The sequence below is a fragment of the Macrotis lagotis genome, chromosome 6 (assembly GCF_037893015.1).
Source record: "Macrotis lagotis isolate mMagLag1 chromosome 6, bilby.v1.9.chrom.fasta, whole genome shotgun sequence".
Lineage (NCBI taxonomy): Eukaryota > Metazoa > Chordata > Mammalia > Peramelemorphia > Peramelidae > Macrotis > Macrotis lagotis.
The window spans coordinates 186507807-186533191 of record NC_133663.1 but is presented as its reverse complement, the minus strand read 5'-3'; the positions used below and the strand labels follow the sequence as shown (position 1 = coordinate 186533191).

At 35.8% G+C, this 25385-nt stretch overlaps 2 protein-coding genes across 2 annotated transcripts in view; one reads left to right on the top strand and one right to left on the bottom strand.

Annotated features, from left to right (window-relative positions):
• GAS6 (growth arrest specific 6) overlaps positions 1-19141 on the top strand; it is a 99932-nt gene extending 80791 nt beyond the window's left edge. The window contains exons 12-15 of the mRNA XM_074192110.1: positions 2642-2810; positions 8022-8194; positions 11780-12008; positions 13904-19141. Coding sequence (XP_074048211.1) covers positions 2642-2810; positions 8022-8194; positions 11780-12008; positions 13904-14058 — 726 coding nt within the window. The 3' untranslated portion in view covers positions 14059-19141. The remainder of the gene's footprint in view (positions 1-2641; positions 2811-8021; positions 8195-11779; positions 12009-13903) is intronic.
• TMEM255B (transmembrane protein 255B) overlaps positions 1-25385 on the bottom strand; it is a 161519-nt gene that overhangs the window by 5920 nt on the left and 130214 nt on the right. The gene's annotated exons all lie outside the window — the stretch shown is intronic.

Below are 25385 nucleotides of genomic sequence, written 5' to 3'. Positions count from 1 at the left end.
AGCATGAAAGTCACTTAAGATTAAAAGTAATATTTTCTCTTCTTAGAAAAGAAAAATCTGCTTTATTAGACTGAAATTTAGGAGAAAGTTGGGAAGTTACACATGTCAGAATTTCCATAGAAATAATCTTGATGAAAAAAATTGAAGTGATCCTGCCTTCCCTCCTTCCCCACCCCACCAGCTTTTGTGACAATGAACCCTTCACTTGTTTTTTTTTTACCCTGATCTCTAATGGTCTTTAGAAAAACGACTGAATTCCTCATGAGTGTGGGTTTAATTTCCATATCCCCCCCCAAAAAAAAAGAAAAAGGAAGAAGAAAAAGAAGAAGCAACAGCAGCATGAACATCTAGGGTTGTCAAATTATGAAAGTTCTTGGCTACCTTCCCTAAACTTTTGCTCTTCACAGGTGGTCAAAAGGGAGGCATCTGAAGAATAAGGGAGTGTCAGCTCTTACATTCCCCTCCAAGGCCAGATTAATTCTCTCAAGGTTTCAAGTTCAACAGCAGTTGAGACCAGATCTCTTTGGCTCATTAATTTTTAGAGATAAAGTAAATAGATGGCAATAAAATAAATTGGATTGATTTGCCTAAGACCAGACTCTTGTCATGGCAAGCAAGCCCTGAGTTGATCAAAATTTATATGGTATAGTTTGAACAAAATTAGTTTAAGTATATCAGGGAACAAATACCAAGTACAAAATTATTTGTTTTGTTTTTTCCCTATCAACATCTCAGGCCATATTTTTTTGAGGCAGGGACAGCTATTTTAACTATTATTTTTACAGTTAGGAAAAGCAAAGTACAGGACTTCAGATGTGTATCACATTCTGAATATAATGAAAAGACCTTGGGAAAATCAGGTAAGCTTTCTAGGACTTGTTTTCTTTTATATTTTAGTTAAGAAAAATACATTTTCCCCTTCCCCCCATACCACCATTTTTTTAAAAAGAAGAAAAAAGAAAACAAGATAAGTTCCAACTGGATACATACTTTTGACATCAGGGGTGATATTATAAACAAATTAGAGGAACAAGGGGAAAATTGCCTTTTAATTTATAAATAGGGAAACAGTTCATAACTAAACAAAAAAAGAGAGGATCACAAAAGATAAAATGGGTCTTATTTTTCTTGTTAAAAATGAATGGGTTGAATTATATATTCTCTAAATTCTCTTCCAGCTTTAAATGCTATTATCCTGTGTCTAAAATTCCAGCATCCTTTCCAGTATTAGTGAACGGTGTATAATTCCTCGATATAATGCTAGGATTATGACAGATTAAGACATATCATATACTTATCAAATTTATGCATGACACAAAGCTAAGAGAATATATTAGCTACTGTTAAATAAGGATTAAAAAAATCTGAGCAAGATAGACTAATTCAGCATAGCTAACAAGATTACATTTAGTAGGAATAAATGTAAAGCATTATACTTGTGACAAAAAATCAATTACACAAATTCTAGATGAGAGATATGGAGTATGACTAGAAAGTTTGGAAGACTACAAGTCCAATATTAGCAAACTAATAGAAGTAATTTAGCTTTAGGATAAATACACAGAATACTTTCTTCAAAAAGTTGTTGTAGAGATAATTTGTCTAACTGTACCATATAAATGTGAGGAATCATTATCATCACTGATAATAATAATACTAGTTTTATTTCCTACTTTGGTCATATTACCTCTAAAATACTTTGTGTCTAGTTAAGGATACTACTTAGAAGAGGGCACTGAAGAACCAGAATGGGTCCAAAAAAAAAAAAGGATGCCTTATATGGTGGGGTATTCAGTTATATTATAGGGGAACCAGGAAAGGAAAATGACACATAACTGTGCTTTTAAAAATATTTTAAGTGTCATCATGTAGAAGAAGCAATAGATTATTTTTATTGGCCCCAGAGGTTAGAACTAGGTGCAACATATAAGGAGATAAAATATAAAGAAGACTTCTTAATAATTAGAAAAACCTAGAAATTGAATAGATTGATAAAGTTGTGCTCATATTTATATAATACATACATTAAAAGCAAAAAAATCATTTACATACATTATCTCATTTAACCCTTGCAACAAACCTATAATAAAGATGCTATCTCTTAATTAACTCCCATTTTACTGATGAGAAAACTGAGACTGAGGGGTAAATTGACTGGCTTAGAGTCACACAGCTTATTAAGTGTCTGACGTAGAAGTCATACCCGTGTCTTCATGATCCCTAAGTTCAAACCTCTGGTCTATGCTATGCTGGCATTTTCCTAAAAGTTTTTAAATGAAATAACCACTTGGCAAGGATAGTGTGGAAGGGATTATTATTTCAGTGCTGGTTTCTGAGGTCCTTTACAATTCTAAGAGTCTATGAGTATTTCATATAAATTGGATTTCAGCAAATCAAAACACAATTTCATTGAAAACCTATAAGTCATTTTGTATATGTATGTTCAAATGTGTCTCTATTATAAATGGAGAGGTAAATAATTTGTTTTGACTAAGTCACTCCTGGTCAATCTCCTGATAGATTGCTCTGCATATTTGTGACACCACTGGATCCCACTGCCCTTATTTGGTCTCTAGGAGCACACATCTTTCTTTGCCACCCCCACATAATGGAAGCTATTGGAATTCTCCTGTCTTTCTAGATAAATCCTCGTCTGGATGGTTGCATGAGGAGCTGGAACTGGTTAGATGGGGATGATACCACAATCCAAGATATAGTGAAAACAAATAGTAGAATGCAGTGTTTCTCAGTAATGTCAAGAGGATCCTTCTACCCAGGCAACGGATTTGCATATTTTAGTCTAAATTACAGTAAGTGGTTATAATACAATGGCTTTGATTTTATTTCTCAGATCATTATTTTCTAACTGTACGACCCTGGACAAGTCACTTAACCTTGTTTGCCTCAGTTTCCTCATCTGTAAAATGAGCTGGAGAAAGAAATGGCAAATCAGTATTTTTGCCAACAAATCCCCAAACAGGGTTATAAAGAGTCAGACATGACTGAAATGACTAAACAACAACAATATTCTTTAACCAAAATGAAACTTCTTTTCAAATCATTTGTCTGTGGTCTGAAAGGCATTTGCCACTGAAACTTATCTCACATTTTGGTTAATCTATTACTTAACAAAACTTCCATGCAATAAAAACATAGAGATCCATGATTTTTACTTAAATACATAATTCTTATTAGTCTGGTTTTTAAATATTATTGAGCAAATGGGGCAAAGATGCTGCTTCCAGTTCTAAATCTTAGCAAATATGAAATCTCATGGAAGAAAGGGCAAAATTGTTAAATTGTATTCTATTCTGTTAATATTTATATTATATTTCAGTTCTTTATTTACATTAACTAATATATTATTCATTATTCTAAATTTATTAAGCATACTATCTATGTGTTCATTCTAATTCATCATCATTGATTGAATTAGGCTCTTACTATGTCTTCCCATCTCTTTATACTCATCTTCAGATCCTACATTAAGCTCACAACTGTCTCACTACCTCTAATATTTTATGCTCATTTTGGTCATGATGTCTGGTGTACCCAAAAATCTTAGGAAATAGATACATACTTAGGAAATACACATGTGTCAGCGAACAGTTAAGAAATCAAGTCAAAAAAATTTAACAATTTCATATAATCCTTCTGTCTTCATTTGGAAAGGATAACAAAATCTTACACCAGTAAGGGACCTTTAGAACCTTCTATTCTAGCTTCTTGTCTAATGTGAAAAATCTATCCCTTATGCCTGATATATATAACACCTGGCTTCTCTTTAGTGAGACTCCTTAATTTCCCTGAATTATGATTAGTCAACCTAAAGGCATTGAGGAAGGGTCACTTAATCCATGTCTTATCCCTGATCTTTATCTTGCTTTTGGGGGGATTGTGGGGATGGGGAGGGAAGGAGCAGTAGTCTACATGGATTTTTGTCATTTCAAAGTGAATAAAGTTTTGACCCTACTTTTCACCTCCCCTTCACTGCAGTTCATGCCCAACTTCTTGGTTACTGATGAAATTGCAGCCTTTCTTTGGAGACTTTTTCCCCTGACCTTCCCTTTCTCACATTCAATCCCTAGGTCACTTTTAGAATTGTCTGTCCATGTCACTGCTGTCTTTAAGTGCATCATACAGGCCCCTTGCATTGGAAAAACTGAAATCTTCAAACCAGTTAATCCACAACTGGACTATTAGGATTAACTCTAGGCGTACCTTTTCAGGAAGAATGTAATTAAACTTGCAGGTGTTCACATGTGGGCAAAAAAGAAGGTAAATGGCCTTGAATTCATGACCTGTGAATTAGTTTAAGGAACTAGCAATGTTTAACCTTAAGTCTTTCATGAGATACAATTGATGATTTTCAGTTTTTAAATTGTCATTTGGAAAAGGGAATTTATTTGCTCTGCAAATCCTCAGAGGGCAAAACCATGTGAAATTTCTGTGTGTGTGTGTGTGTGTGTGTGTGTGTGTGTGTGTGTGTATGAGTGAGTTGGGATTAGTCAGGTGATCCAGGGATAGAGCAGAGCATTTGAAGTCAGAAAAACTCATGTTACTAAGTTCAAATCTGGACTCAGACACTTACTAACTTTGTGACCCTAGGTAAGTCACTCAATTCTATTTGTTTCAATTCCTTATTTGTAAAAGGAGATAAAGAAGAAAATGGCAAATCACCCCAGTATCTTTGCCAAGAAAAACGATTGAAATGACCATATAACAACATGAGAGGTAGGAGGTGTCAGAAAGATTGTAGAGGCAGATTTCAGTTTGATGAAAAGAAAAAACTTCCTAAGAATTAAAACCTTCCCAAAGTAGAATAGGCTTCCTTGATAGATAGTGAGTTCCACTAAAGATCCTCAAGCAAAGGCTAGGCAACCACTTGCTTGGTATGTTACAGAAACCATTTTTTTAGAGTAAAATAGTCTCTGAGGTCCTTTCCAATTCTAAGATTTGGTGATTCTCTTAATTCTCATTCACACTTTCTCAATGTGCTCATACATCCAGAGTAACAATGAACTACCGTCATTCAAGACTGTTACAGACCATGCCAAGAGTTTCTGTCCCTGTGTTCCTTGAGGAGCACACAGGGATCTAATGTTTGCTTGGTCAGCATCAGAAAACTGCTACCACACCTATACATTAAAAGCTATGATTTTTTTCAACCTTATCTTTTTTCTTTTTATCATTATATAAATATTTTATTTGTTTTCCAATTACATACAATGGTAATTTGTACCAATCATTTTTTTGCAAGGTTTTGAGTTTTACAGTTTTTCTCCCTCCCTCCCCTCCCTCCTCTCTCCCCCCAAAAGAAGGCAATCTGATATAGGCTTTACATTTGCATCCATGAAAAACATAGATAGAAATTGAATGTATTGTGAAAGAAGAATCAGATCCAAAAGGAATAAAGAAAACATTAGAGATAACAAAATGACATAGCACATGAGAATGTTTAAAATTCGAAGATAATAAACTCTGGTCTTTGTTTAAACTCCACAGTTCCTTCTCTGGATACTGATGGTATTCTTCATCACAGATCCCCTAAAATTGTCCCTGATTATTTCAATGATGGAATGAACAAGTCTATCATGATTGATCATCACCCCATGCTGTTGTTAGTGTACACAATGTTCTTCTGGTTCTGTTCATCTCACTCAACATCAACTCATGCAAGTCTTTCCAGGCTTGTCCCTCATGATTTCTTATAGAACAATAGCATTCTATCATATACATATATCACAGCTTGTTCAGCCTTTCCCCAATTGATGAGCATCCCTTCAATTTCTAGTTCTTTGCCACTACAAAAAGAGCTTTTGTGAATACTTTTGTACATGTGGGATTTTTACCCTTTGTCATGTTCTCTTCAGGATACAGACCCAGTAATAATATTACTGAATCAAAAGGTATGCAAATTTTTATTGCTTTGGGGCCATAATTCCAAATTGCTCTCTAGAAAGGCTGGATCAGTTCACAACTCCATTAGTATCTCCTATTTCCCCACCTCCCTTCCAATATTTATTATCCTTTTTATATCCAATTATCCTTTCTGGTCATATTGACCAATCTGAGAAGTGTGAGATGATACCTCAGAGATGTTTTAATTTGTATTTCTCTGATTTAGAGATATTTTTCCTATGACTCTACATAGCTTTGATTTCTTCATCCAAGAGTTGCCTTTGAATATCCACTGACCATTTGACAACTGGGGAATAACTTTTATTTTTTTATAAATTTGACTCAGTTCTCTATATGTTTTAGAAATGAGTTCTTTGTCAGAAACATTAGTTGTAAAAATTGTTCTCAATTTACTACATTCCTTTTGGTTACAGTGGCTTTGTTTGTGCAAAACCTTTTCAATTTGATAGAATCAAAATTATCCAGTTTGTTTTTTATAATGTTCTCTATCTCTTCTTTGGTCATAAACTGCTCCCCTTTCCATAGATCTGACAGGTAAACTATTTCATGTATTCCTAATTTGCTTATAATATTGACTTTTATGTCTAAATTCCCATCCATTTTGACCTCATCTTGATATGGGGTATGAGATGTTGATCTAATCCTAGTTTCTGCCTTAGTATCTTCCAGTTTTGCCAACAGTTTTAATCGGAGTGAGTTCTTATCCCAGAAGCTGGACTCTGGGTTTATCAAACAGTAGATTACTATAATCATTTCCTGCTACCTCTTTTTCAACTAGTCTATTCCACTGATCCACCACTCTATTTCTTAGCCAGTACCAGACAGTTTGATAATTGATGCCTGATAATATAATTTTAGCTCCGGTATGGCTAGGCTGCCTTCTTTTGCATTTCCCCCCCCTTAATTTCCTTGATATTCTTGACATTTGAATATGAATTTAGTTACTATTTTTTCTAGCTCACTATAGTAATTTGGGGAAAGTTTGATTGGCATGACACTAAATAAGTAATTTAATTTTCATAGAATTATCATTTTTATTATATTAATTCGGCCTACCCATGAGCAGTTGATATTTGCCCAATTATTTAGATCTGATTTTATTTGTGTGAAAAGTGTTTTATAGTTGTTTTTAATAGAGTTTCTGAGTCTGCCTTGGCAGAGAGACTCCCAAATATTTTATGTTGTCTGCAATCTTATCTTTTTGATGAATAAAGTCCTGGGACATTATAAATCTTAAACTTTGTCCATATATATCTTCGGATTTGAGAAGAGAAAAGAGAACATCTCCTAGGAATTCAGAACAAATGGAAATCATTATGAACTCCCTAAATCTTTATATCCTTGGTAAGTCTTCATATGGAAGACACAATAGCTGACATGATGTTTTAGCTTCTAAAAAGGGAATAGGAAAAGAGTTTCTTTGACTTTTTTGAGGGTTAGAGGAGATAGTCCTTGAATTCCTCTAGAAAGGCTGAGGGATTAAGAAAAATATAGATTATGGGATGGATTCAAAAACAAGCTAAGGGATGATGGGGTTATTCATGGACTCATAGAGTTTCAGAACTGCAAGGGACTTTAGAATTCTCTTAGTTCTCTGCAGTTGAAGGACATCCTACTGCCCTTCACGTATACATTTAGATATTGTCTGCTGACTCAGCTCCTAGGTTGGTTTCCTTCCAAGTTATTGAATCCTATTTGAGAATTAAAAGTATCAACCTCATGTTACTATAAAATTTATCATTGTGTTCATTTTTTCATTTACATGACAATGCTTAGGACTTTTTAGAGTAGAGGTTCTTAATGTGGGGTCCATGAACTTTTAGAAGAAATGTTGATAATTATATTTCAATGTAATTGGTTTACTTTATAATTCTGAAAAATCTATCCCTTATTTGATGCATTTAAAAATTTCATTATAAGAGGGAATACAAAAGTGCCAAAGGAGTCCATGATAGAAACACAACAAACCCAAGTATCTCTGCTTTGGAACATCAGCAATTCTATTAGAAGTTGGTTTTGTACTTGCTCTCCTCTCTCTCCCCATTCAGCCTTCCTGTTAGTCCTTCACTCTTTTTTCTACCATGTGCCTTTTTTCATAGCTCAACCTTCTGCTGAAAATGAAACTCAGAGAACCTGGGGAATAGAAATAACTGCAGAGATTCGCCCTGCCACCGATACAGGAGTTCTGCTGGCCTTGGTTAGTGAAGAAAAAACTGTCCCTTTCTCCTTGGCTTTAGTGGACTATCATTCCACAAAAAAACTCAAAAAACAGGTAAGTTTGACTAATAATGTAAAATCTATCAAAACTTTTCATTAACTTGTCCAAACAAGAAACCTTCAAGAAGACCTGAATGTAAATCCAACCTCAGAGTCTTACTAGATATGTGACCCTGGGCAAATCATTTAATCTCTGTTTATCTGTTTCCTCATTTGTAAAATGAGGATAGTAGAGCACCTACCCTCTGGACTTGTTATGAGAATTAAATGAGAATATTTATAAAGTATTCTGTAAAACTTAAAATGTTACATAAATGATAGTTTATTATGACTGATATTATTTCATTTATTTAATTACCCAGTCTTTCTCCACATATATAAAGTTATGTTTCCTATGCTTTGCATATTCAGAAACTTAGTTTAATCTAATCCTAGAAAAACTTGAAAGCTTGGAAAAGTCTCATTTGGCTTTGGGAAGGGTCACCTAAGTATGTAGCTGAGGCAGTTAAGTGGTATACTGGACCTGGGGTCACAAAGAGCTGAGTTCAAATGAAACCTCAGACACTTACTACCTGTGTGACCCTGAACAAGTAACATAACCTTTTTTGCCTAGAAGGCAGCTTGGTGTTTCAGTGGATAGAGCCTGGACTGGACCTGGAGTAAGAAAGACCTGGTTCAATTCAAATCTGGTCTTAGATACTCTAAAAAGTCCTCAGCAATTCACTTAACCTCTATTTAATCGACTTTCCTTACCTGTAAAATAAAAATAATAATAGCACCTACCTCTCAGGTTCATTGTGAGCTTCAAATGAGATAATAATTGTAAAATGTTTAGGATACTGTCTGGCATATGATAAGCACTATATAAATATTAGCTATTGTTATCATTACCTGCATGATTTTGAGAAAATTATCTATTCTCTCTGAGCCTCAATTTTCTCATTTATGAAATGAAATTGTTGGTTTAAATCTCTAAGATTCCTTTCAGCTCAAAACTTAATGATTCTCTGAAAACTGCTGCTACCAGAGAGAGCCCAAAGGGAAACATAGAAGCTCTGCCAGATGATGAGCTAACTGTCAAGTGAACTGTATTATTCTACAGAGATGCTCATGACCCATATACCCCATTTTTTTCCCAGACCAAATAGACAATATTGGAAAGATAACATACATAGTTTGGTTCTCTTAAAGAGCTTTCTGTTCATTAATTTCCCCCCTTGGGTAGAAAAGTCAAGAAGGAAACAGTACACAAACACTTAGTTGAAGAGTGGGTTTATTTTACCCTCCAAAGAGTCCACATTATGCTGTTAATTCATTAACTATATTGCTATTTAGAGATTGGTTTTTGATTGCATTGTTAATATGAATTGAGCAACACACAAAAAAAGTAAACATTAGTCAATATTTTCCTCTCTCAGGAAATACTTGAATTTAGCTCCACTTTCAGTACAAAGTCATGCTTACTGAACTTTTTTTTTTAATTTAGGTTTTTGCAAGGCAGATGGGGTTAAGTGGCTTGCCCAAGGCCACACAGCTAGGTAATTATTAAGTGTCTGAGACTGGATTTGAACCCAGGTATTCCTGACTCCAGGGCCAGTGCTTTATCCACTGTACCACCTAACCGCCCCTAGAGCATCTGATTTCAATGGTCCAGGTATTCCCCACAGATTCACATCTAGTTCTTCCATGACTTTTCATTTTTTGAAGTCATTGGCTAATTCCCCCTACTCTCAAAGTGTAGCCTGCATAAAGGGTTTTTGATGTATTCTAAGTGGACTGCTGGAGACCGGATTTGAACCCAGGTACTCCTGACTCCAAGGCCGGTGCTTTATTCACTACGCCACCTAGCTGCTCCTTACTGAACTTTTAGAATATATAATTCTATCTCTGGAACAATGTGGATATCTGGTCCATTGTCTTAACTACATGCTTTACAGATCTGACAGAATAAATCTGAAAGCCAGAGAAGACGAGACTGGTAGTTGGACTGATATTCTCCATATCGGTGACTTCCTTAGAAAATCCAAGCTTTGTTCTATAAACCTCAGAACCATCCCTCAGATTTGTTGATCCAGGACAATACAATTTAGAGGGTCCTATCATTGCCTGTACTCCTTCAACAAGAAAAAAACAACTCAACTCAGCACCTGGTTAGCAAGAATAATTCGTTAAGACTAGGAACTACCAAATGAGGCACATTTTACCTAGTAAACCCAAGAATGCCTTCACCATTCAAGGTACACAAAATCTCTTCAACACCATCCCTTTAAATGAAATTACCTCAGAAAATTAATTTGAAGTTGTCCTTCGTACTAATTGCACTGGACAAGTTTTGTGGTACTTCCTGAGTGACAGAGGATGGTCTCTGTAACTCTGGTGCATACTGCCATCTACTTCCAAGTCTTATCTTTTCTACCTCTTCAATAACTCTTGGCTCTATTCCATTTTCTCTTCTCATTCCACAAGTTCAAGCCAACATAACCTCTCCCCTAGCCTATTGTAATAGCCTCTTAATTGGCTTCTCTGCCTCTCTTTCCTTTCCATTCTATCCCCTACACAACACCAAAATGATAGTTTTAAGTTTTAGTGGTTTCTCATTAGCTCTAGTGCAAAATATAAACTCTTTTAAAATTTTTATTTAAAGTTCTTCATAATTTGCCCTTCAGCCTAGCCTCTCAATTAATTTCACATTAATATCCATTCCATGGGCAGCTAGGTGGTACAATGGATAAAGTATCTGACCTGGAGTCAGGAGTAAGTAAGTTCAAATTCAGCCTCAGACACTTATGGTTGTGCGACCCTGTTTGCCTCAGTTTTTTCATCCATCCATAACATGAACAAAAAAAGGAAATGGCAAACCACTCAAGTATCATTGCCAAGAAAATCTCAAACAGGGTCATGAGGCATTGGATCTCTCCCACACTTTCCAATTCAACTAAAATGATGCACTTGCTAATCCCTTATCCCAACATCTCTTTTCTTTTAATTTTATACCTTTATTCAGGCTATTGCTTCCTTGCTTCTGCCACTTGAAACTCCTGACTCTCTCTCTCTCTCTTCAAGGCTCACTCACCTTGGAATAACACCTACAAGAAACCTTTCCCAATGCCCCAGCTTGTCCACCTCCCCAACATGCACATAAATCACTATGGATTTATTTTGCATATAGCCTATATTTTTGTCCATGTTATCATTTTCAGTCATTTTTGACTCTCTGTGACTCCATTTGGAGTTTTCTTGGCAAAGATCCTAGAAGGGTCTCACATTTCCTTCCACAGCTCATTTTACAGATAAGAAGCTGAAATGAATAGGGTTAAGTGACTTCTTAGGGTCGCACAGCTAGTAAGTGTCTGAGGACAGATTTGACCTTGGGTCCTCCTGACTCCAGGCTAGGTACTTTATCTACTGCATCATCTAGATCTCCATAGTCTAAATTTACTTATCAGTAAGCTCCAGGAGAATATGATCTCCTTGAAGACAGAGACTGACTCACACTTGCCTTTATATACCTAGAACCTGGCCAGGTGCTTAGTAGGTGCTTTTTAATGATTGTTAGTCGGTTGAATGAATGATAAGTAAACATTTATGCCTCTGACTAATCACCCCTTGCTTATTTAGATTTATCTTTTCTCTCCTTTAGTTGGTTGTCCTGGCTATAGAACATGTACCCATGACCTTTATGGAAATAAAAGTCTGTGATGGTCAGAATCACTTGGTGGAAGTCCACATCAAGGAGGGAGACATAGCCCTTATTGTGGATGGAACAAAGGGACAGATGGAAGTGAACCCCTCCCAAATGGAAGAAAGATTGTCTGCCTTGAAAAAATACCTACAGAGTTCCTTAAAAACATATACTGGTGGATTGCCAGGTAATTCTGTCTATCTGCTATTTCAGAGCTCCACCCCTTTCTGCCCAAACACCAGCAATAGTGGGAGGATGAGAGCAATGTAGCTGCCCTTATCTGCCTTAACCTTCATAAAATTGTTTACAGTAAAATGATGCTTGGAGGAAGGTTCAGTTTTCTCATGGCAGCTACTAAAATGAGGCTTTGGATTTGATTATAAGCTTTCTTTCTTTCTTTAGTTAAGTGAGGAAATTACTTCTACAACCAAATATTGTAGCCAGCATTGCTTTTTCAGAGTCCTCTTCACCAGCCTGAGGGAATCTCTAGTGTGGAAACTACCCCCTTCCCAGAGATGTGCTCAAATGTTCAGTAGGCTCCAAAACTGAATGTCAAATGTTTGTGAACCTCAGATACAGGCAATTACTACAAATTAGAAGCTGAGTTGTTTTGTTGATCATCTAGACTTAAGATTGAAGTAATAATGAAGATTAAACTTAAAATTTTATAATTTATCCTTTTTGTGAGAAATGATTGTTAAATATTTATTGCACTTGACCAATGCAAAATAGCACCTCATCCTTAACTTGGAATCTTAGAGGGAGCTGCCTGAACCCAGTGACTTGTTCACTAATATGTGTCTTAAATGTAGGCTTTCCTGACTCCAAAGTTAGTTCTCTGACTAGAAGCTTCTCTCATACTTTCTTATTGTTTATAAAATTTGAAGTGTCTTTGAGAATCCCAATTATAGATGTAGTCTTTGCAATTGGCTTGAGTCAAGTTAATGTTCTTTCCACTTTCTTAAGAGCAATCTGCACAGAATGCATATTGGACATCTCATATACAGTCAAAGGAGATCAGTCTAGAGGACAAAAGTTTCCCCTTGAAGAGACTTTCATGCTATGTTGCTCCTTGTGCAATGATAAGCACAACCCCACTAGCCTACCCTGCCATCACATACTAGGGAGTGTTGAATCTAAAGAAGTACCATGCCAGGCTGAGAGTCAGACTATCCAATTTAGTAATTTTTAAATATTTCTGCCTACAGACATGTGATTAGAGTAACATGATGGTAGTTAACAAAAACAGAGGTGTTTATGAGTCTCGGTTATCTCCCAGAATCAACCCCATTTTCTTGGCTGAAATAGTAAGCTAAAAGCTAAAGATTGCTAGCTTCAATCATGTCATTCCTCTTTTCCAGAATTGTCAATGAATCTTCAAGAATCTTTTTGCCTAACAAATAAAAGTTGACTTTGCTTCCTGGTTTCATCAAACTCATATACACTTCTTTTCAAAACTAATTTCATATTATTATTCTTCCTTGTACTCTGAATTCTGGTCAAAATGCACAACTTTGATCCTCAAATAAATTCTATAATCTCTCTCTTCTATATTTTTAATTAGATTCTTTCCAATATATGGTATTCTTTCCTATGTCAAGAATATCTTTCCTTTATTCTTTTCATTTTCTGAAACCAACTTAGATGGATTTTAAAAAGAAAAGTCTTCCTATAGTAACATGACAATGAACTTCCCTGTCAGATATCGTAGAGCAATTGATTTGATAGTTTTCTGATATGGTTATCACATAATGTTGTATATTCTGTCAAACTGTGTTAGTGTTTTATCCCTTTATTATACTGTACTTCCTAGGAAAAGACAGAAAATTAAATGAGATAATGTATGTATTGTGTAATATACAATGTATACTATGAGAGCAATTCACAAGATCAGAGAAAAGCAAAGGATAAAGAATGGGCAAGATGACTGGATGGTGAGTGTTCTACAGAATGAACACAGGGAGCAGAAAAGTGACCACTGTATAGGCCTATTATCAAAGAGATGATTTTCTGAAGCTGAGGGGCACATTCATTACTGTGTCATGCTAAAGATGTTTTGTTTTTCCTTCCTCTTTGACCCAGATGTTCCTGTGATGTCAGCTCCAGTCACTGCATTCTACCATGGCTGTATGACCCTAAAGGTCAACCAGAAAACATTGGATTTAGACGAGGCCATGTATAAACACGGTGACATCACATCACATTCTTGTCCTCCAACTGAGCAAGCTGGTCAGTAGGCACCTCAGAAACAGTCTACACACTTTATAACCAAAAACTTTTCATGCTTTTCTTTTACAAAAAAAAGTATAAATTATTCAGTCTCCTTGTCCTGTATAGTTTCTCTAAAACACACTGAAGTTTGGTAGGAGCTACTGATCCTTATAATCAATCATTGAAATCTTCCTTTGCCCTGTGGCCAAACCTTTGTAATATATTTGTAAATAACTGAGAAGACTAATATTAATGATCTGAAACTACATGCAAAAACTCCAAAAGCTTTTCATAAAATGAATGTTGAGTCTTGAGGGAACAGAGAGGCCTGGAAACATATCAACATAGACTTGAAGAAAATAATAGTTCTCTATTATTTTTATTACCAAATACTTCTTTCTGATTTATGAAATATGAAAGAATAAAATATTTACAGAAAACTTTTTAACTCCATGTCTGAAGTTGGTTTTTCTTCTATGTGACTGAACCATATGGAATTATCAGGATTGAAAAGAAACTATCAGAGTCAGTTGATGTATGTGTGGATTTATGTGCCTATGCACATTCATATATATGAGTATGTATATGCAAGGGAATTTTATCTTTATTGCTTCACTTCTTTTCCCAATAACTCCCAGGGCTCTAAATTCATCCCCTTTTTCCAGATATTGTTTCATCAACTAAATTACAAGATGCCTCGTTGACAAACAGGTTGAATATAGTTTAGTAGAAGGAGCTCTGATCTAATTCAGGAAACTCAAAAGTTGCTATCCCTTTCTTCATAAACTTTGAGCTTTGTGGCTCTAAGGGAAGTAGTTAGTTTCCCATCACCGAAGGTCTTTACATCAAGACTGGCTATCAGCAACAAATAAAGTGGTACAGTATACAATAAGGACCGATTTAGGGACCTGGCTTTAAAACTCATTTCTATCCTTTGCTACTTGGTGACTTTGGGGAAGTCACTGAACCCCTCTAGACCCCAGCTTCCTTCTTCAAAAAATGAGATGGTTCAAAGGTTCATCCCAGTTCTAGGCCCTCTGAGGAGACTCTCAGCCTGAGATTCTATGAAAGTTACTTCAAGTCTACGTCTTATTCTTTTTCTATAAAAAGAAGCTGCCTTAGAAGGCAGCTTAAGAAGATCAAATGAGAGAAATATAAATACCAATACATTAAAAGTATAAATGCTATTTATGCTGGTTTATTAGAAGAAATGGATTAAGAGTTATAAACCTGGGTTCTAATCTGAGTCTGCCACTGCAGAATAATATTTTTTTTTATTTTTTTTTAAATTTCAACAAGCATTTATTAAGCCCTTTTAATGTGCCAGTCGAAGGTACCTCAGTGACATAGTGAAGAAAATACTGGACCAGAAGTCAGAAGACCCGAGTTCAAATATGCAACTTTAGATACTTACTAGCCAGGTGACCCTGGGCAAGTCACTTTACCCTATTTACCTCAGTTTTCTCATCTGTAAAATGAGCTGGAGAAGGAAATGGCAAATCACTACAACATCTCTGCCAAGAAAACCCCAAATGGAGTCACATGAGTTGAAAGCCACTAAAAAAAACTAAACAACAACTTATGCTAAGCACTTTACAAATCTTCTTCCATTTTATCTTCACAACAATCCTAGGAGATAGGTGCTATTGTTACTCCCTTTTTTAGATGAAGAAAGTTACATGTCTAGTTACATGTCTAAAGGTAGTTTTGAACTTAGGTCTTCCTGACTCCAAGTCCAGAACTTTCTCTGCTATGCCCCCTAGATGTATGTCCTTACTTTCATAGAGCCCTTCTAGATGGGTTATTTCAGAAGCTCTGTGGAACTGTGGCAAATGTGATAAATTGAAATAGATTTGGAAGCTTAGGATTCAAATTCCAATCTTACTGCTTCCTACCTGTGTCTCAGTTCCTCACCTGCAAATGGAGTGAGCTAAATGGTTTTTAAGTCCCTTCTAGTGCCTCTAAATTAATGATCTTTCTTTGGACCGCAACAGCTTTTTCTATAAATGAAGCAGTTGAATGAAATTATACCTAAGATCCCTTCAAGTTCCATGATTCCTCCTTCCAAATTCTCAGCTTGTAAAGAGAATAAGCAGTTATACCATTAATTGCAAATGATTGGAATTTTAATGTCCTTGTCTAGGTTGCCATGATAGAATGCTGGCCTTGGGCTTGAAATTTATCCTGAGTAAATCACTTAACTTTATGTATCTCAGGCATATCTCTATGCCTTATCTATTACATCAAAAATTAAGTGTAATCTAAATTTGGGGAGGAAATACTCACATAGGAGTGTCCTATCCATTAAAACACAAATTCTGTATTGTTATTGTTGTTTGTTTGCCCTTTAATAACATAACAGGATGATATCTTGACTTGCAGGTGAAGTGGGTGTAAATGAGACAATGTTGTATAAAGTCTTCAGTTATGTTTTCTCCTCCAGTCATCAAAGCCAAGTGGCAAGACAAATTCTAGATGACTAGCAATGACCTGGGATGTAGTAAGTGTTGGCCTTTCTAAAAGAAATTAGTATACACTGCCAGGGGACAATTGATAAATAATAAAATGAACTAAAGGTGGGCAGTAGGAAGTGAAACAGACCCCTAAAAACTCAAATCAGGTCTCTTGCAAGACACCTCTCTGCTCTGGACCCCAGTTTTCTCATATATGTAAAATATAGCATGAGATGACTGCAAGAGAAAAAGCACCTAGCGATAGTTAAATGGCACAATGGGTAGGTGTGCTGGACCTGGAGTCAAGAAGACCTAATTCAAATCTAGCCTTATAGATTTTCAAGCTATATGACCCTAGACAAATCACTTAACCTCTTTTGCTCCAATTTCTTCAACTAAAATGAGAGCAATTATGATAGCACCCACCTCCAAGGGTTGTTGAGTCTCAAATGAGATAATATTTGTAAATTTATGGTAGGATCTTAATAAATACTTGTTTTCTTCCTTCCTAAATTCTTTCTATCATTCTTTCCTTCCTTCCTTCCTTCCTTCCTTCTCTTCCTTCCCTCTCATTTCTAAAACCTCTTCTATAAATTCTCCAAACTCATAGTCTCTATATGACAAGGTTGACTAGCTTTAAAAAAAGGAATATTTAAAAATACCTGAAGGGCAAGAAAAATCCCTGTTGGTAATCTAAAAATATCATTTCTAGATAATACTCAGTGAACCTTCTGGGGAGCAGGAAAAAGGGAAAGACCAAAGGGAGTACCAATATCAATACCACATGATGGGGACTAAGGGTATTTTACAATATTTTATCTATCTAATACTATAAGGTTTACTTTGAATATATTATTTCATTTGATCCTCTTTAGAATTCTGTGAGACAATTACTATTATTATTATTATTATTATTATTATTATTATTATTATTATTATCCAGAGGAAACTGGAACTCAGAGAGCTTAAGTATTTTACTCCTAGTCATATGACTAACTAATGTCTGGTCCTAGGTACTGTTCATTAAGCCTGGCTGTCTCTTAAAACACAAAGCCTTCATTACAAAGCTTCCTGTTTATACTTTAAATTAGATCATAATTCTTCAATCCATCCTGAGACCATCTTCCAGCACGAAATAGTTTGGAGTAGATTGGGTTTGATCATAATAAAAGTCTTGAGTGATCTGTTAATATTCTCTCGTGGGCTCTTGATACTCAGCATTATTCTGTTGGCTCCAGTTGACCTTAATTCATAGTTTTGCTCCTCAAGGCATGTCTTAAATCACATATCCATAAAATTTGAGTGTTTTGCCTCCACCCAGAGAGCTCATCCTTTGCATGATAGGGCTTGCTCACTTTATCATGATATTTTGCTTTTGTTGATACTTTTTTTCCCCTTTCCTAAGTTCCTGTCAGTATCCTGCTGACTCAGTAACCCAGAAAGCTCTGCTAAGAGCTGCAGGTAATTTTCCATGTTGAGATTGAGAAAAATTAGATGATAATCCTCATTCTATAATTAACTTTGTAAGATCAATGCACCAAGCATCCTTTGAATGCTATGGCTACTTATGATCCATTTAACAAATAATTTCCCTATCTTCAGTAACTGTCAAAGAGAAAAACAACAGATTCTTTGAATAAGAATTGGAAAAAAGGATCTAGATAGCATCCAAACCAACCCCCTCATTTTAAGGTAAGGAAACTGAAGCCCTGGGACATAAAGTGACTTGCCTAAGGTCACACAGCTAATTTATCATTGAAGGTAGGGGTCAAACTTAGGTCCTCTGACTCTGCCTTATCACAAATTCACCCAGTTTCCCTAATGAGGCTTCCATCTTCTTCTCCTACCACTTTTTTTTTATCTTGGTTCTAAGCTGATAACTCTTCCTAATGAGATAGTTCTGAGGACTCTGCTTATCAGAAACAGTGAAACTAGGTTCTAAAAAATTTTAAAAAAATGAATTAGGAGGAAGACCACATTGAGATCTCATAGGTTATGGTAAAAATGGGCTTAAAATTACCCTCAAATCAACTTTAAAGACTGAATTTTTATACTTCTATTGAAGTATCTGAAGTCAGAGTATATATCAGCTTAATTGATTCTGTCAAAAATCCAAAGAGGAAGGAAGAGAAGAGAATAAACATTTATTATGTACATATAACATGCCAGGATTATGCTAACAATTTACAAACAGCATCTTATTTCTTCATCACAATCACCCTGGTGGTAGGTTCTGTTATTCCTAAAGTCAATCAACTTCAGAAGATTTAAGAACTCCCATCAATGTAGAGATCAAATACTACTGCAGAAAAAAATAATACCAAAGAATGCTACCATTGATAGAGAGAGGCTAAACTCAAGATGAAGAATGAGACATACATTTCTTGTCATGGCTAACATGAGAACTAGCTTTGCTCTTCTATACACATTTGTTAAAAGGACTTGTGTTTTAGATTTAAGTATAGGTAGGACTGTAGTTAAAAAGAAAATAGAAAAAAGGGGGAAGCTAATTGAAGCATTTTTAATGTATAAAACAAATGAAAGTTATAAAAAAGCCCAACAATAAGCATCTTAACTTTGAAAGTTACATTTCAAGTACATTATATATTTTATTTTATTTTTAAAGTTCTCTGCATTTATTTAAAAAATAAGGTATATAATCGTATTGTATTGATCAAAATATTCAGCATTTTAAATACATCATGAAATTTTGTTATATATTTGAAAAGAAAATCTATACATAAGAGAGTTATTTCATATACAATCTCTTTTTTTCTAATGTGTTTAGAAAATGTTTATGTAGGTTATAGAAATAAAAATCTTCAAACTTCTAATGATTGTTCCACTTACTTCAAGAACCATTACATGTCAAATTTTCAATAGTCAAGCTTTGAATGGAGAGAACACAGCTATCTCTAGTCGCATTCCCAAAGATCCCAATGTAGAATTTCATATTGGAACAGAGGAAACCTAGCCCTGATTAGAATGAAAAGAATTCTATGGAGCTGGCCAGGTAAAAGCCCATAATGCCAAAGGTGAAGGCAGATAATAACTTTTGTAACTCTGTTTGTCTACACAAACACACAGCTCTATCTGCATCCACAGACTTCCTTTTCTTGGTCCCAAGAAAAAAGCATAAAAAGCTAAGGTTTCCCCACAGTTTACCAGAAAAATGTTCAAGAGTTCTTGGAAGTGATGATGATCTGATGACCATGGATGGCCCTACCTGATTAATGCCTTCAGACTGCAGGGCCCAGTTAGGTGACTAGAAGCCCTTACCTCAAATATGCCTAACTATCTTTCTGATCCTGGACATCTTCAGTATTCTCAGTTATAAGATGGAGATAATTGTACCTATCTCCAGGGTTGTTTTGAAAAGCAAGTGAAATAATATATGTAAAGTGTTTTCTAAACTTTTTTTGACACTTTATCAATGCCAGTTATTACTACTCCAATTTGGGGGGAGGGGAGTGGGGAGGTGACTCTAAGCTATTTATCAAAAAAAAAAAAGGCAGCTCTCAAGTGAAATGCTGTGTGTAGATGGGCCTGCCAGTTTGGCCTTCTTGTCACACCCCTTGCTATTCCAATCATTGCTTTTGCTGCAGGGAGCAGGCTGTGACAGATGAAGTGTCTAATGTTTTCATGTCTGTGGTTATGAAGAAGGAAGGGGTAATGAATTATGCCGTTGACATATTTATGGATGGGGTTGACTTCAGAGGCTTTTTTTGAAAGGGAGGTGCTTATAATCAACAGTTCTATTTAGAGAACATTTGTCAAGTTAGCTTTTAAAAATTTTATTACTCTCTATGTCTGCCCTTTCTATGATTTCATTCATTGCTCTGAAATAAAATGAAGAAAACATGACAGCTGTCACCAGAGTTGCCAGTTCCTTTTTTGAGGGTCTTGAAAATCGGGAAAACTGCTCTCATTTCTTGGAGTGGTGCTCTTGCCCCAAGGCAGGGGAACTCCTCAATTAGGGTTAAAGCTCTTTACATCTTTACTTCTCTTCATGCCCTCTATTTAAAATGGGCTGGTTTCTGCTCCCTGAACTCTTCTGTCTCCATACCTTTGCTCACCCAGTTCTCTATGTTTGGAATGCCCTCCCTCTCTTTCTTTGTCATCCTCAAGCCTAATTCAAGTGCCATCTCCTTTAGGAAGTCTTTCCTCATCCCCTTGACTGTTGATGAGCTGCACTCTTGGACTTCCCATAGCACTTTGCTTTATAATTCTTGAATGTATTTATCATGTAATATATATTATAGCTATTCCAGCTGTAGTCTTAGTCTTAACCTTATCCTGGATGACACCTGCTCCAACAATTGTATTCCTTCTAGCATTTAGTATTCTGTAGAATGCTCATAAGTTACTTCTATCATAAGAGACTTAGAAAAGCAAAAATCAGAAACTGTAAAAAATCTTCTCTCTTTGGTTTGTTTCCTGTTGCCTCATTTCTCACTTCACTTAATTAACAGGAACAATAATCACTCACTTTTCTATAGGTTGTCAAGATTAACAAAGCAATTTCTTCACAACATCCCTGTGTCTAGATCAAGTGTGAGTATTCTTATCCCCATTTTAAGGATGAGAAAACTGAGGATCAGAGAAAGGTTAAGTAATTTAAATAGCGCTATTCAGCTACCAAGGGTCTAACCCAGAATGTGAATCAAAGTTACTAGAGAAGCAAACTTCTTTTTTTTTAGCTGAATGGACTTAGGGGAAAGAGTTTTCCTCCCTCTATTCATGGAATAAGTGTCTTATCTCAAGAAAAGATTATTGATAAAAATCTCTCAAATTCACATTTCTAGGTCCAACCCTCATTCCTTTGCATTACAGCTTCCCCTTAATAGCACTTTGCAGATCTGGTGCTAAAGGGATAGTTGACTATGAGGGCCAAGTCTTTGTCCCACACAAGTCTCCTGGAAGATTTCTTCCATTCCTAATGGGATTTATTTTCTATACTCTAACTGCATAAATGAGTATGATGCCACTTTTTTGTTGTTTTTTTCTTAAATATTTTGTTTTCTAATTTTATACAATAGTACTTTCTACCTATCATTTTTTTGTAAGATTTAAAATTTTACAATTCCCCCCCGCTTCCCTCCCCCACCCTGCACCTCCCTCACAGAAAGCAGTTTTCTGGTTCCTATCGAGAATGCAGGAGACATAATGACTACAAAAAAATATCAAAACAAAACAATTGTGAAAAACTTAGGAATGCAATGACCAAACATGACTCCAGAGTCCCTATAATGAAGCATATTACCCTTCTTCTGACAGAATAGACTAGAGATAGAGAATCAAAAGCTGAGTTCAAAGCCAGTTTCAGATACTTACTAGCTGTGTGACCCTGGACAAGGAACTTAACTCTGTTTGCCTCAGGTTCCTCATTTGTAAAAATGAGTTGCAGTAGGAAACAGCAAACCACAGCAGTATCTTTGACAAGAAAAGCTCAAATGGGAGTCAGCCATGAAGAATCAGATGCAATCAAAAAAGTTTGCTTATTTGTTATAAAGGAAGATTTGAAAGTTTCTGTTTGTTTTTTTAAAAGGGAAGGAAAGTTGGGAGTGGGAGAGAGAAAGAGAGAATTCAGGAGGTATGTGAATATATGCTTCTTTTGGGACAGGTGGCATATAGATCTGGAGTCAAGAAGATCTGAGTTTAAATCCAGTCTCAGATATGTACTAGTTGTATGTCCTTGGGCAAGTCACTTAACCCCATCTGTCTCAGTTCCTCATCTTTGCACAAAATCCACAGGTCACATAGAGCTGAAGACAACTAAATGACAGAAAAACAGAATTACTCCTGCCTTTGACCCCCTGGTTTTCCTCCCTTCATTTAGTCTTGCTCCCAGAAGCAGGTAATGATAGCAACTAGCAGCTGCTGCCCCAAAGAAGAGCCTATGCAAGTAAAGGATTTTTTACTTGTATAGAAAGAATCTACAACATATCTGCTGGAGGGGATAGTAGAAGACTTTCTGCAAGCTCTTATTCTTTTCCCACCACCAGTAATAACATTGGAACATATTATAAAAGCCATAGTGAAAATATACATCTTATTATAGAAAGACAGCATTGATATTCCTTCTCAGGGCCAGAGCTGTGCAAAAAAAGTCTCCTATAACCTTTATGTCCTTATGACAGCCTAATCCTACTTCTGTTGGGTTTTTGTTCTTGTTTTTTTTTTTTTTTGGAGGGGGGGTAAAGACTGATATTGTCTACCTTACCTGTTGTTTCTTAGTGAAAAGAGGAAAATACTTGGATGGAGAAGAATTAGAACAGGCACATTATGAACTAAGCTTCAGTTTTCTTATTTGCTAAAAAGGGGATATAACAAATGCATTCCCCACTTTACCAGAGTATTGTAAGGAAAGAACCTGGACAATCCTTATTGTCCACAGCAGTTATTACTGTTTTTACTGTTTTACTTAGTTCTACTAAGTGAGATAAGAAGGTAACATGGTACAATGTAAAGTGTTCTGGATTTGGAGTGAGATATCTGGGTTCCACTCTCAGTTCTGCCATTTACTGTATTTGTGTGACCCCCAAAAAAGTCACTTAAATTCTTTGGAACCCTATTTCCTTATCTGTAAAATCAAAGGAAGGGACTAGAAGTCCTATAAGGTTCCTTCCAACTTTCAGTATATGAATCTAGGAGAAATAAGGTCTTAAGAATAAGCCAGAAAAATGGAGAAAAGCTGCAATAACTTCTCATTTGTATCTTCTTCAGTCTTCTTTGATAGGTGTCATTATAGGCATCTTTAAATCGAATTCATTCCAATGAGAGTTTACCTTTTCTATTTAAAGCCTTGGGCTAAGCACTAATTAAAAGGAAAAATAATTCCAGTCCTCAATGATCTACATTCATCTGAGAAATGCAAAACATAAATATTTTGGCGTTCAGTCATTTCAGACTCTTTGTGACCTCATTTGGGGTTTTCATGGCAAAAATACTACAAGGGCTATTTTCTTCTCCAGTTCAATTTATAAATAAGCAAACAGGGTTAAATGACTTGCTCAGGATCACACAGCTAGTGGCTGAGGTCATATTTGAACTCATAAAGATGAGTTTTCCTGATTCCGAAGCCAGTCCTTTATCCACTGTACTATCTAGTTGCCCCAAAATAAAACTATAGACAAACATAACTCGAAGAGGAAAGAGAAAAGACTAAAAACTCAAAGTCTTTTCTCTTTCCTCTTTGAATTACAAGAGCTCTTAACCTTCATGTGTATCATGGAGCCCCTTGTAGTCTGGTGAAGTCCATGTACCCCCTACTCAGAATTATATGCATAAAATGTATAAAATAAAATATGTAGGATTACAAAGGAAACCAAACATATTGAAATAACTATCAAATTATTTTCTAAAAAAACTTCAAGTCTCCACATTAAAAACTGCTGGACTAGAAGATTAAGGAAAATTTTTCTATAAGGATCATAGCTTTAAAGTAGAAGGGACTTAGAGGCAATCTAATATTTTTCCTTCCTTTTGCAGATGAGGAAACTGAGATCCAGATTGGTAAAATGACTTGTTGAAGGTTGCATAGGTAGTAGAAAGTGGCGAAGTCAGAATTTAAATTCAGGTCCTCTGGTGGCTAATCCAATATCCTTTCCATCATCCTGTGCTACCTTTCATAAGAGCTAAGCCATTAAAAAAACAAAGAAGGAATTCTAAGGGGCATAAATGAGGATGGTGAGGAAGGAGTATACTAGCAATGTCTGGTGATGACCGAGGACCCTAGTTTCTCTTGATTCATTCATTCACTCAGTGACCTGAAAAGGTAATAGGAAGGCTACAGGAAGTGTATAAACCACTCAAGATGGCAGGTGAACCAAGGTTGTTTTGCCAGAGTATAAGGAAGGATGATTAGAGTTTCAACTAAAAACTGGAGGCCTAAAAAAATTATGAACAAGTTGAGAATTAAATTAAAATCACATATTTTATGGTCAGGGTGAGGGATACATTTTTGTGGGTAAGAAAAAATTGCTTGGCTATGGTGTTTAATATTTCAAGCAGCTCTTGGCTCTAGTCAAGGTTATAAGATCTCATCAGGGGATGCAAGTGCCTAAATGAGGGAGGATGTTGGCGAGAACATTCTCTCGGAATACTTTTTGAAAGCAAATTGTTGACCAACCTGGCCAGGATTACACACTTTCAATCCAAGATCAACTTAAACTGCATTCTTAAACTAATGGTGGTTGTTAATCAGTCATTGTGAGGGTAGTGTGAGAAGTCTAAAGAAGTCTCTGAAAAAGTTAACTTCAGTCTTACCAGTCAGTCAAGTGGGCATCTGGTTGCTAAAGATCACCATAGAGATAGGGGACAAGAGCAAGATTCAACTCAGGCTCTCGACCTCTAAATTCAGTGTATGTTTATCCATATAACCATACTGTCCCATACTATGTCAGTATGTTAAGTTTATGATCTGTTAAGCGAGCCATACAATCAGCAAAAAGGGGCCAGGATAGATATGTTGAGACAGATAGGGGAAAGGAGAGAAATGTGGCATAGTAACAAAGAAACTAAGTTTCCAAGATAGATGGATGTCATATTGGGGATAAGACTTTGGATGCTTGAGAGGACTAGAGCTCTAAAATGAAAGAGAGGGATAAGTTGGGGAAAGTTTTGTCTTGGGAAATGACCATATTTTAAAGAATTTTGAGATATAACTGGAATCCCTCATATGAGGAGGAAGGAGTTGGACTGACAACCAAAGATCTCTTCCAATTCTCTATGATTCCATAATAGAAATTATGAGGAAGCAAGAGCTTATAGATAGCATGTAAATCACAAGGAAAAAAATCCACCATTATCTAATATAAAATTCTCCCTTGTTAATAAAAAGTTAGTCAGTCAAACATTGCAATGGAGCTTTACAGTGATGTGTATAAAGCATAGTAGTG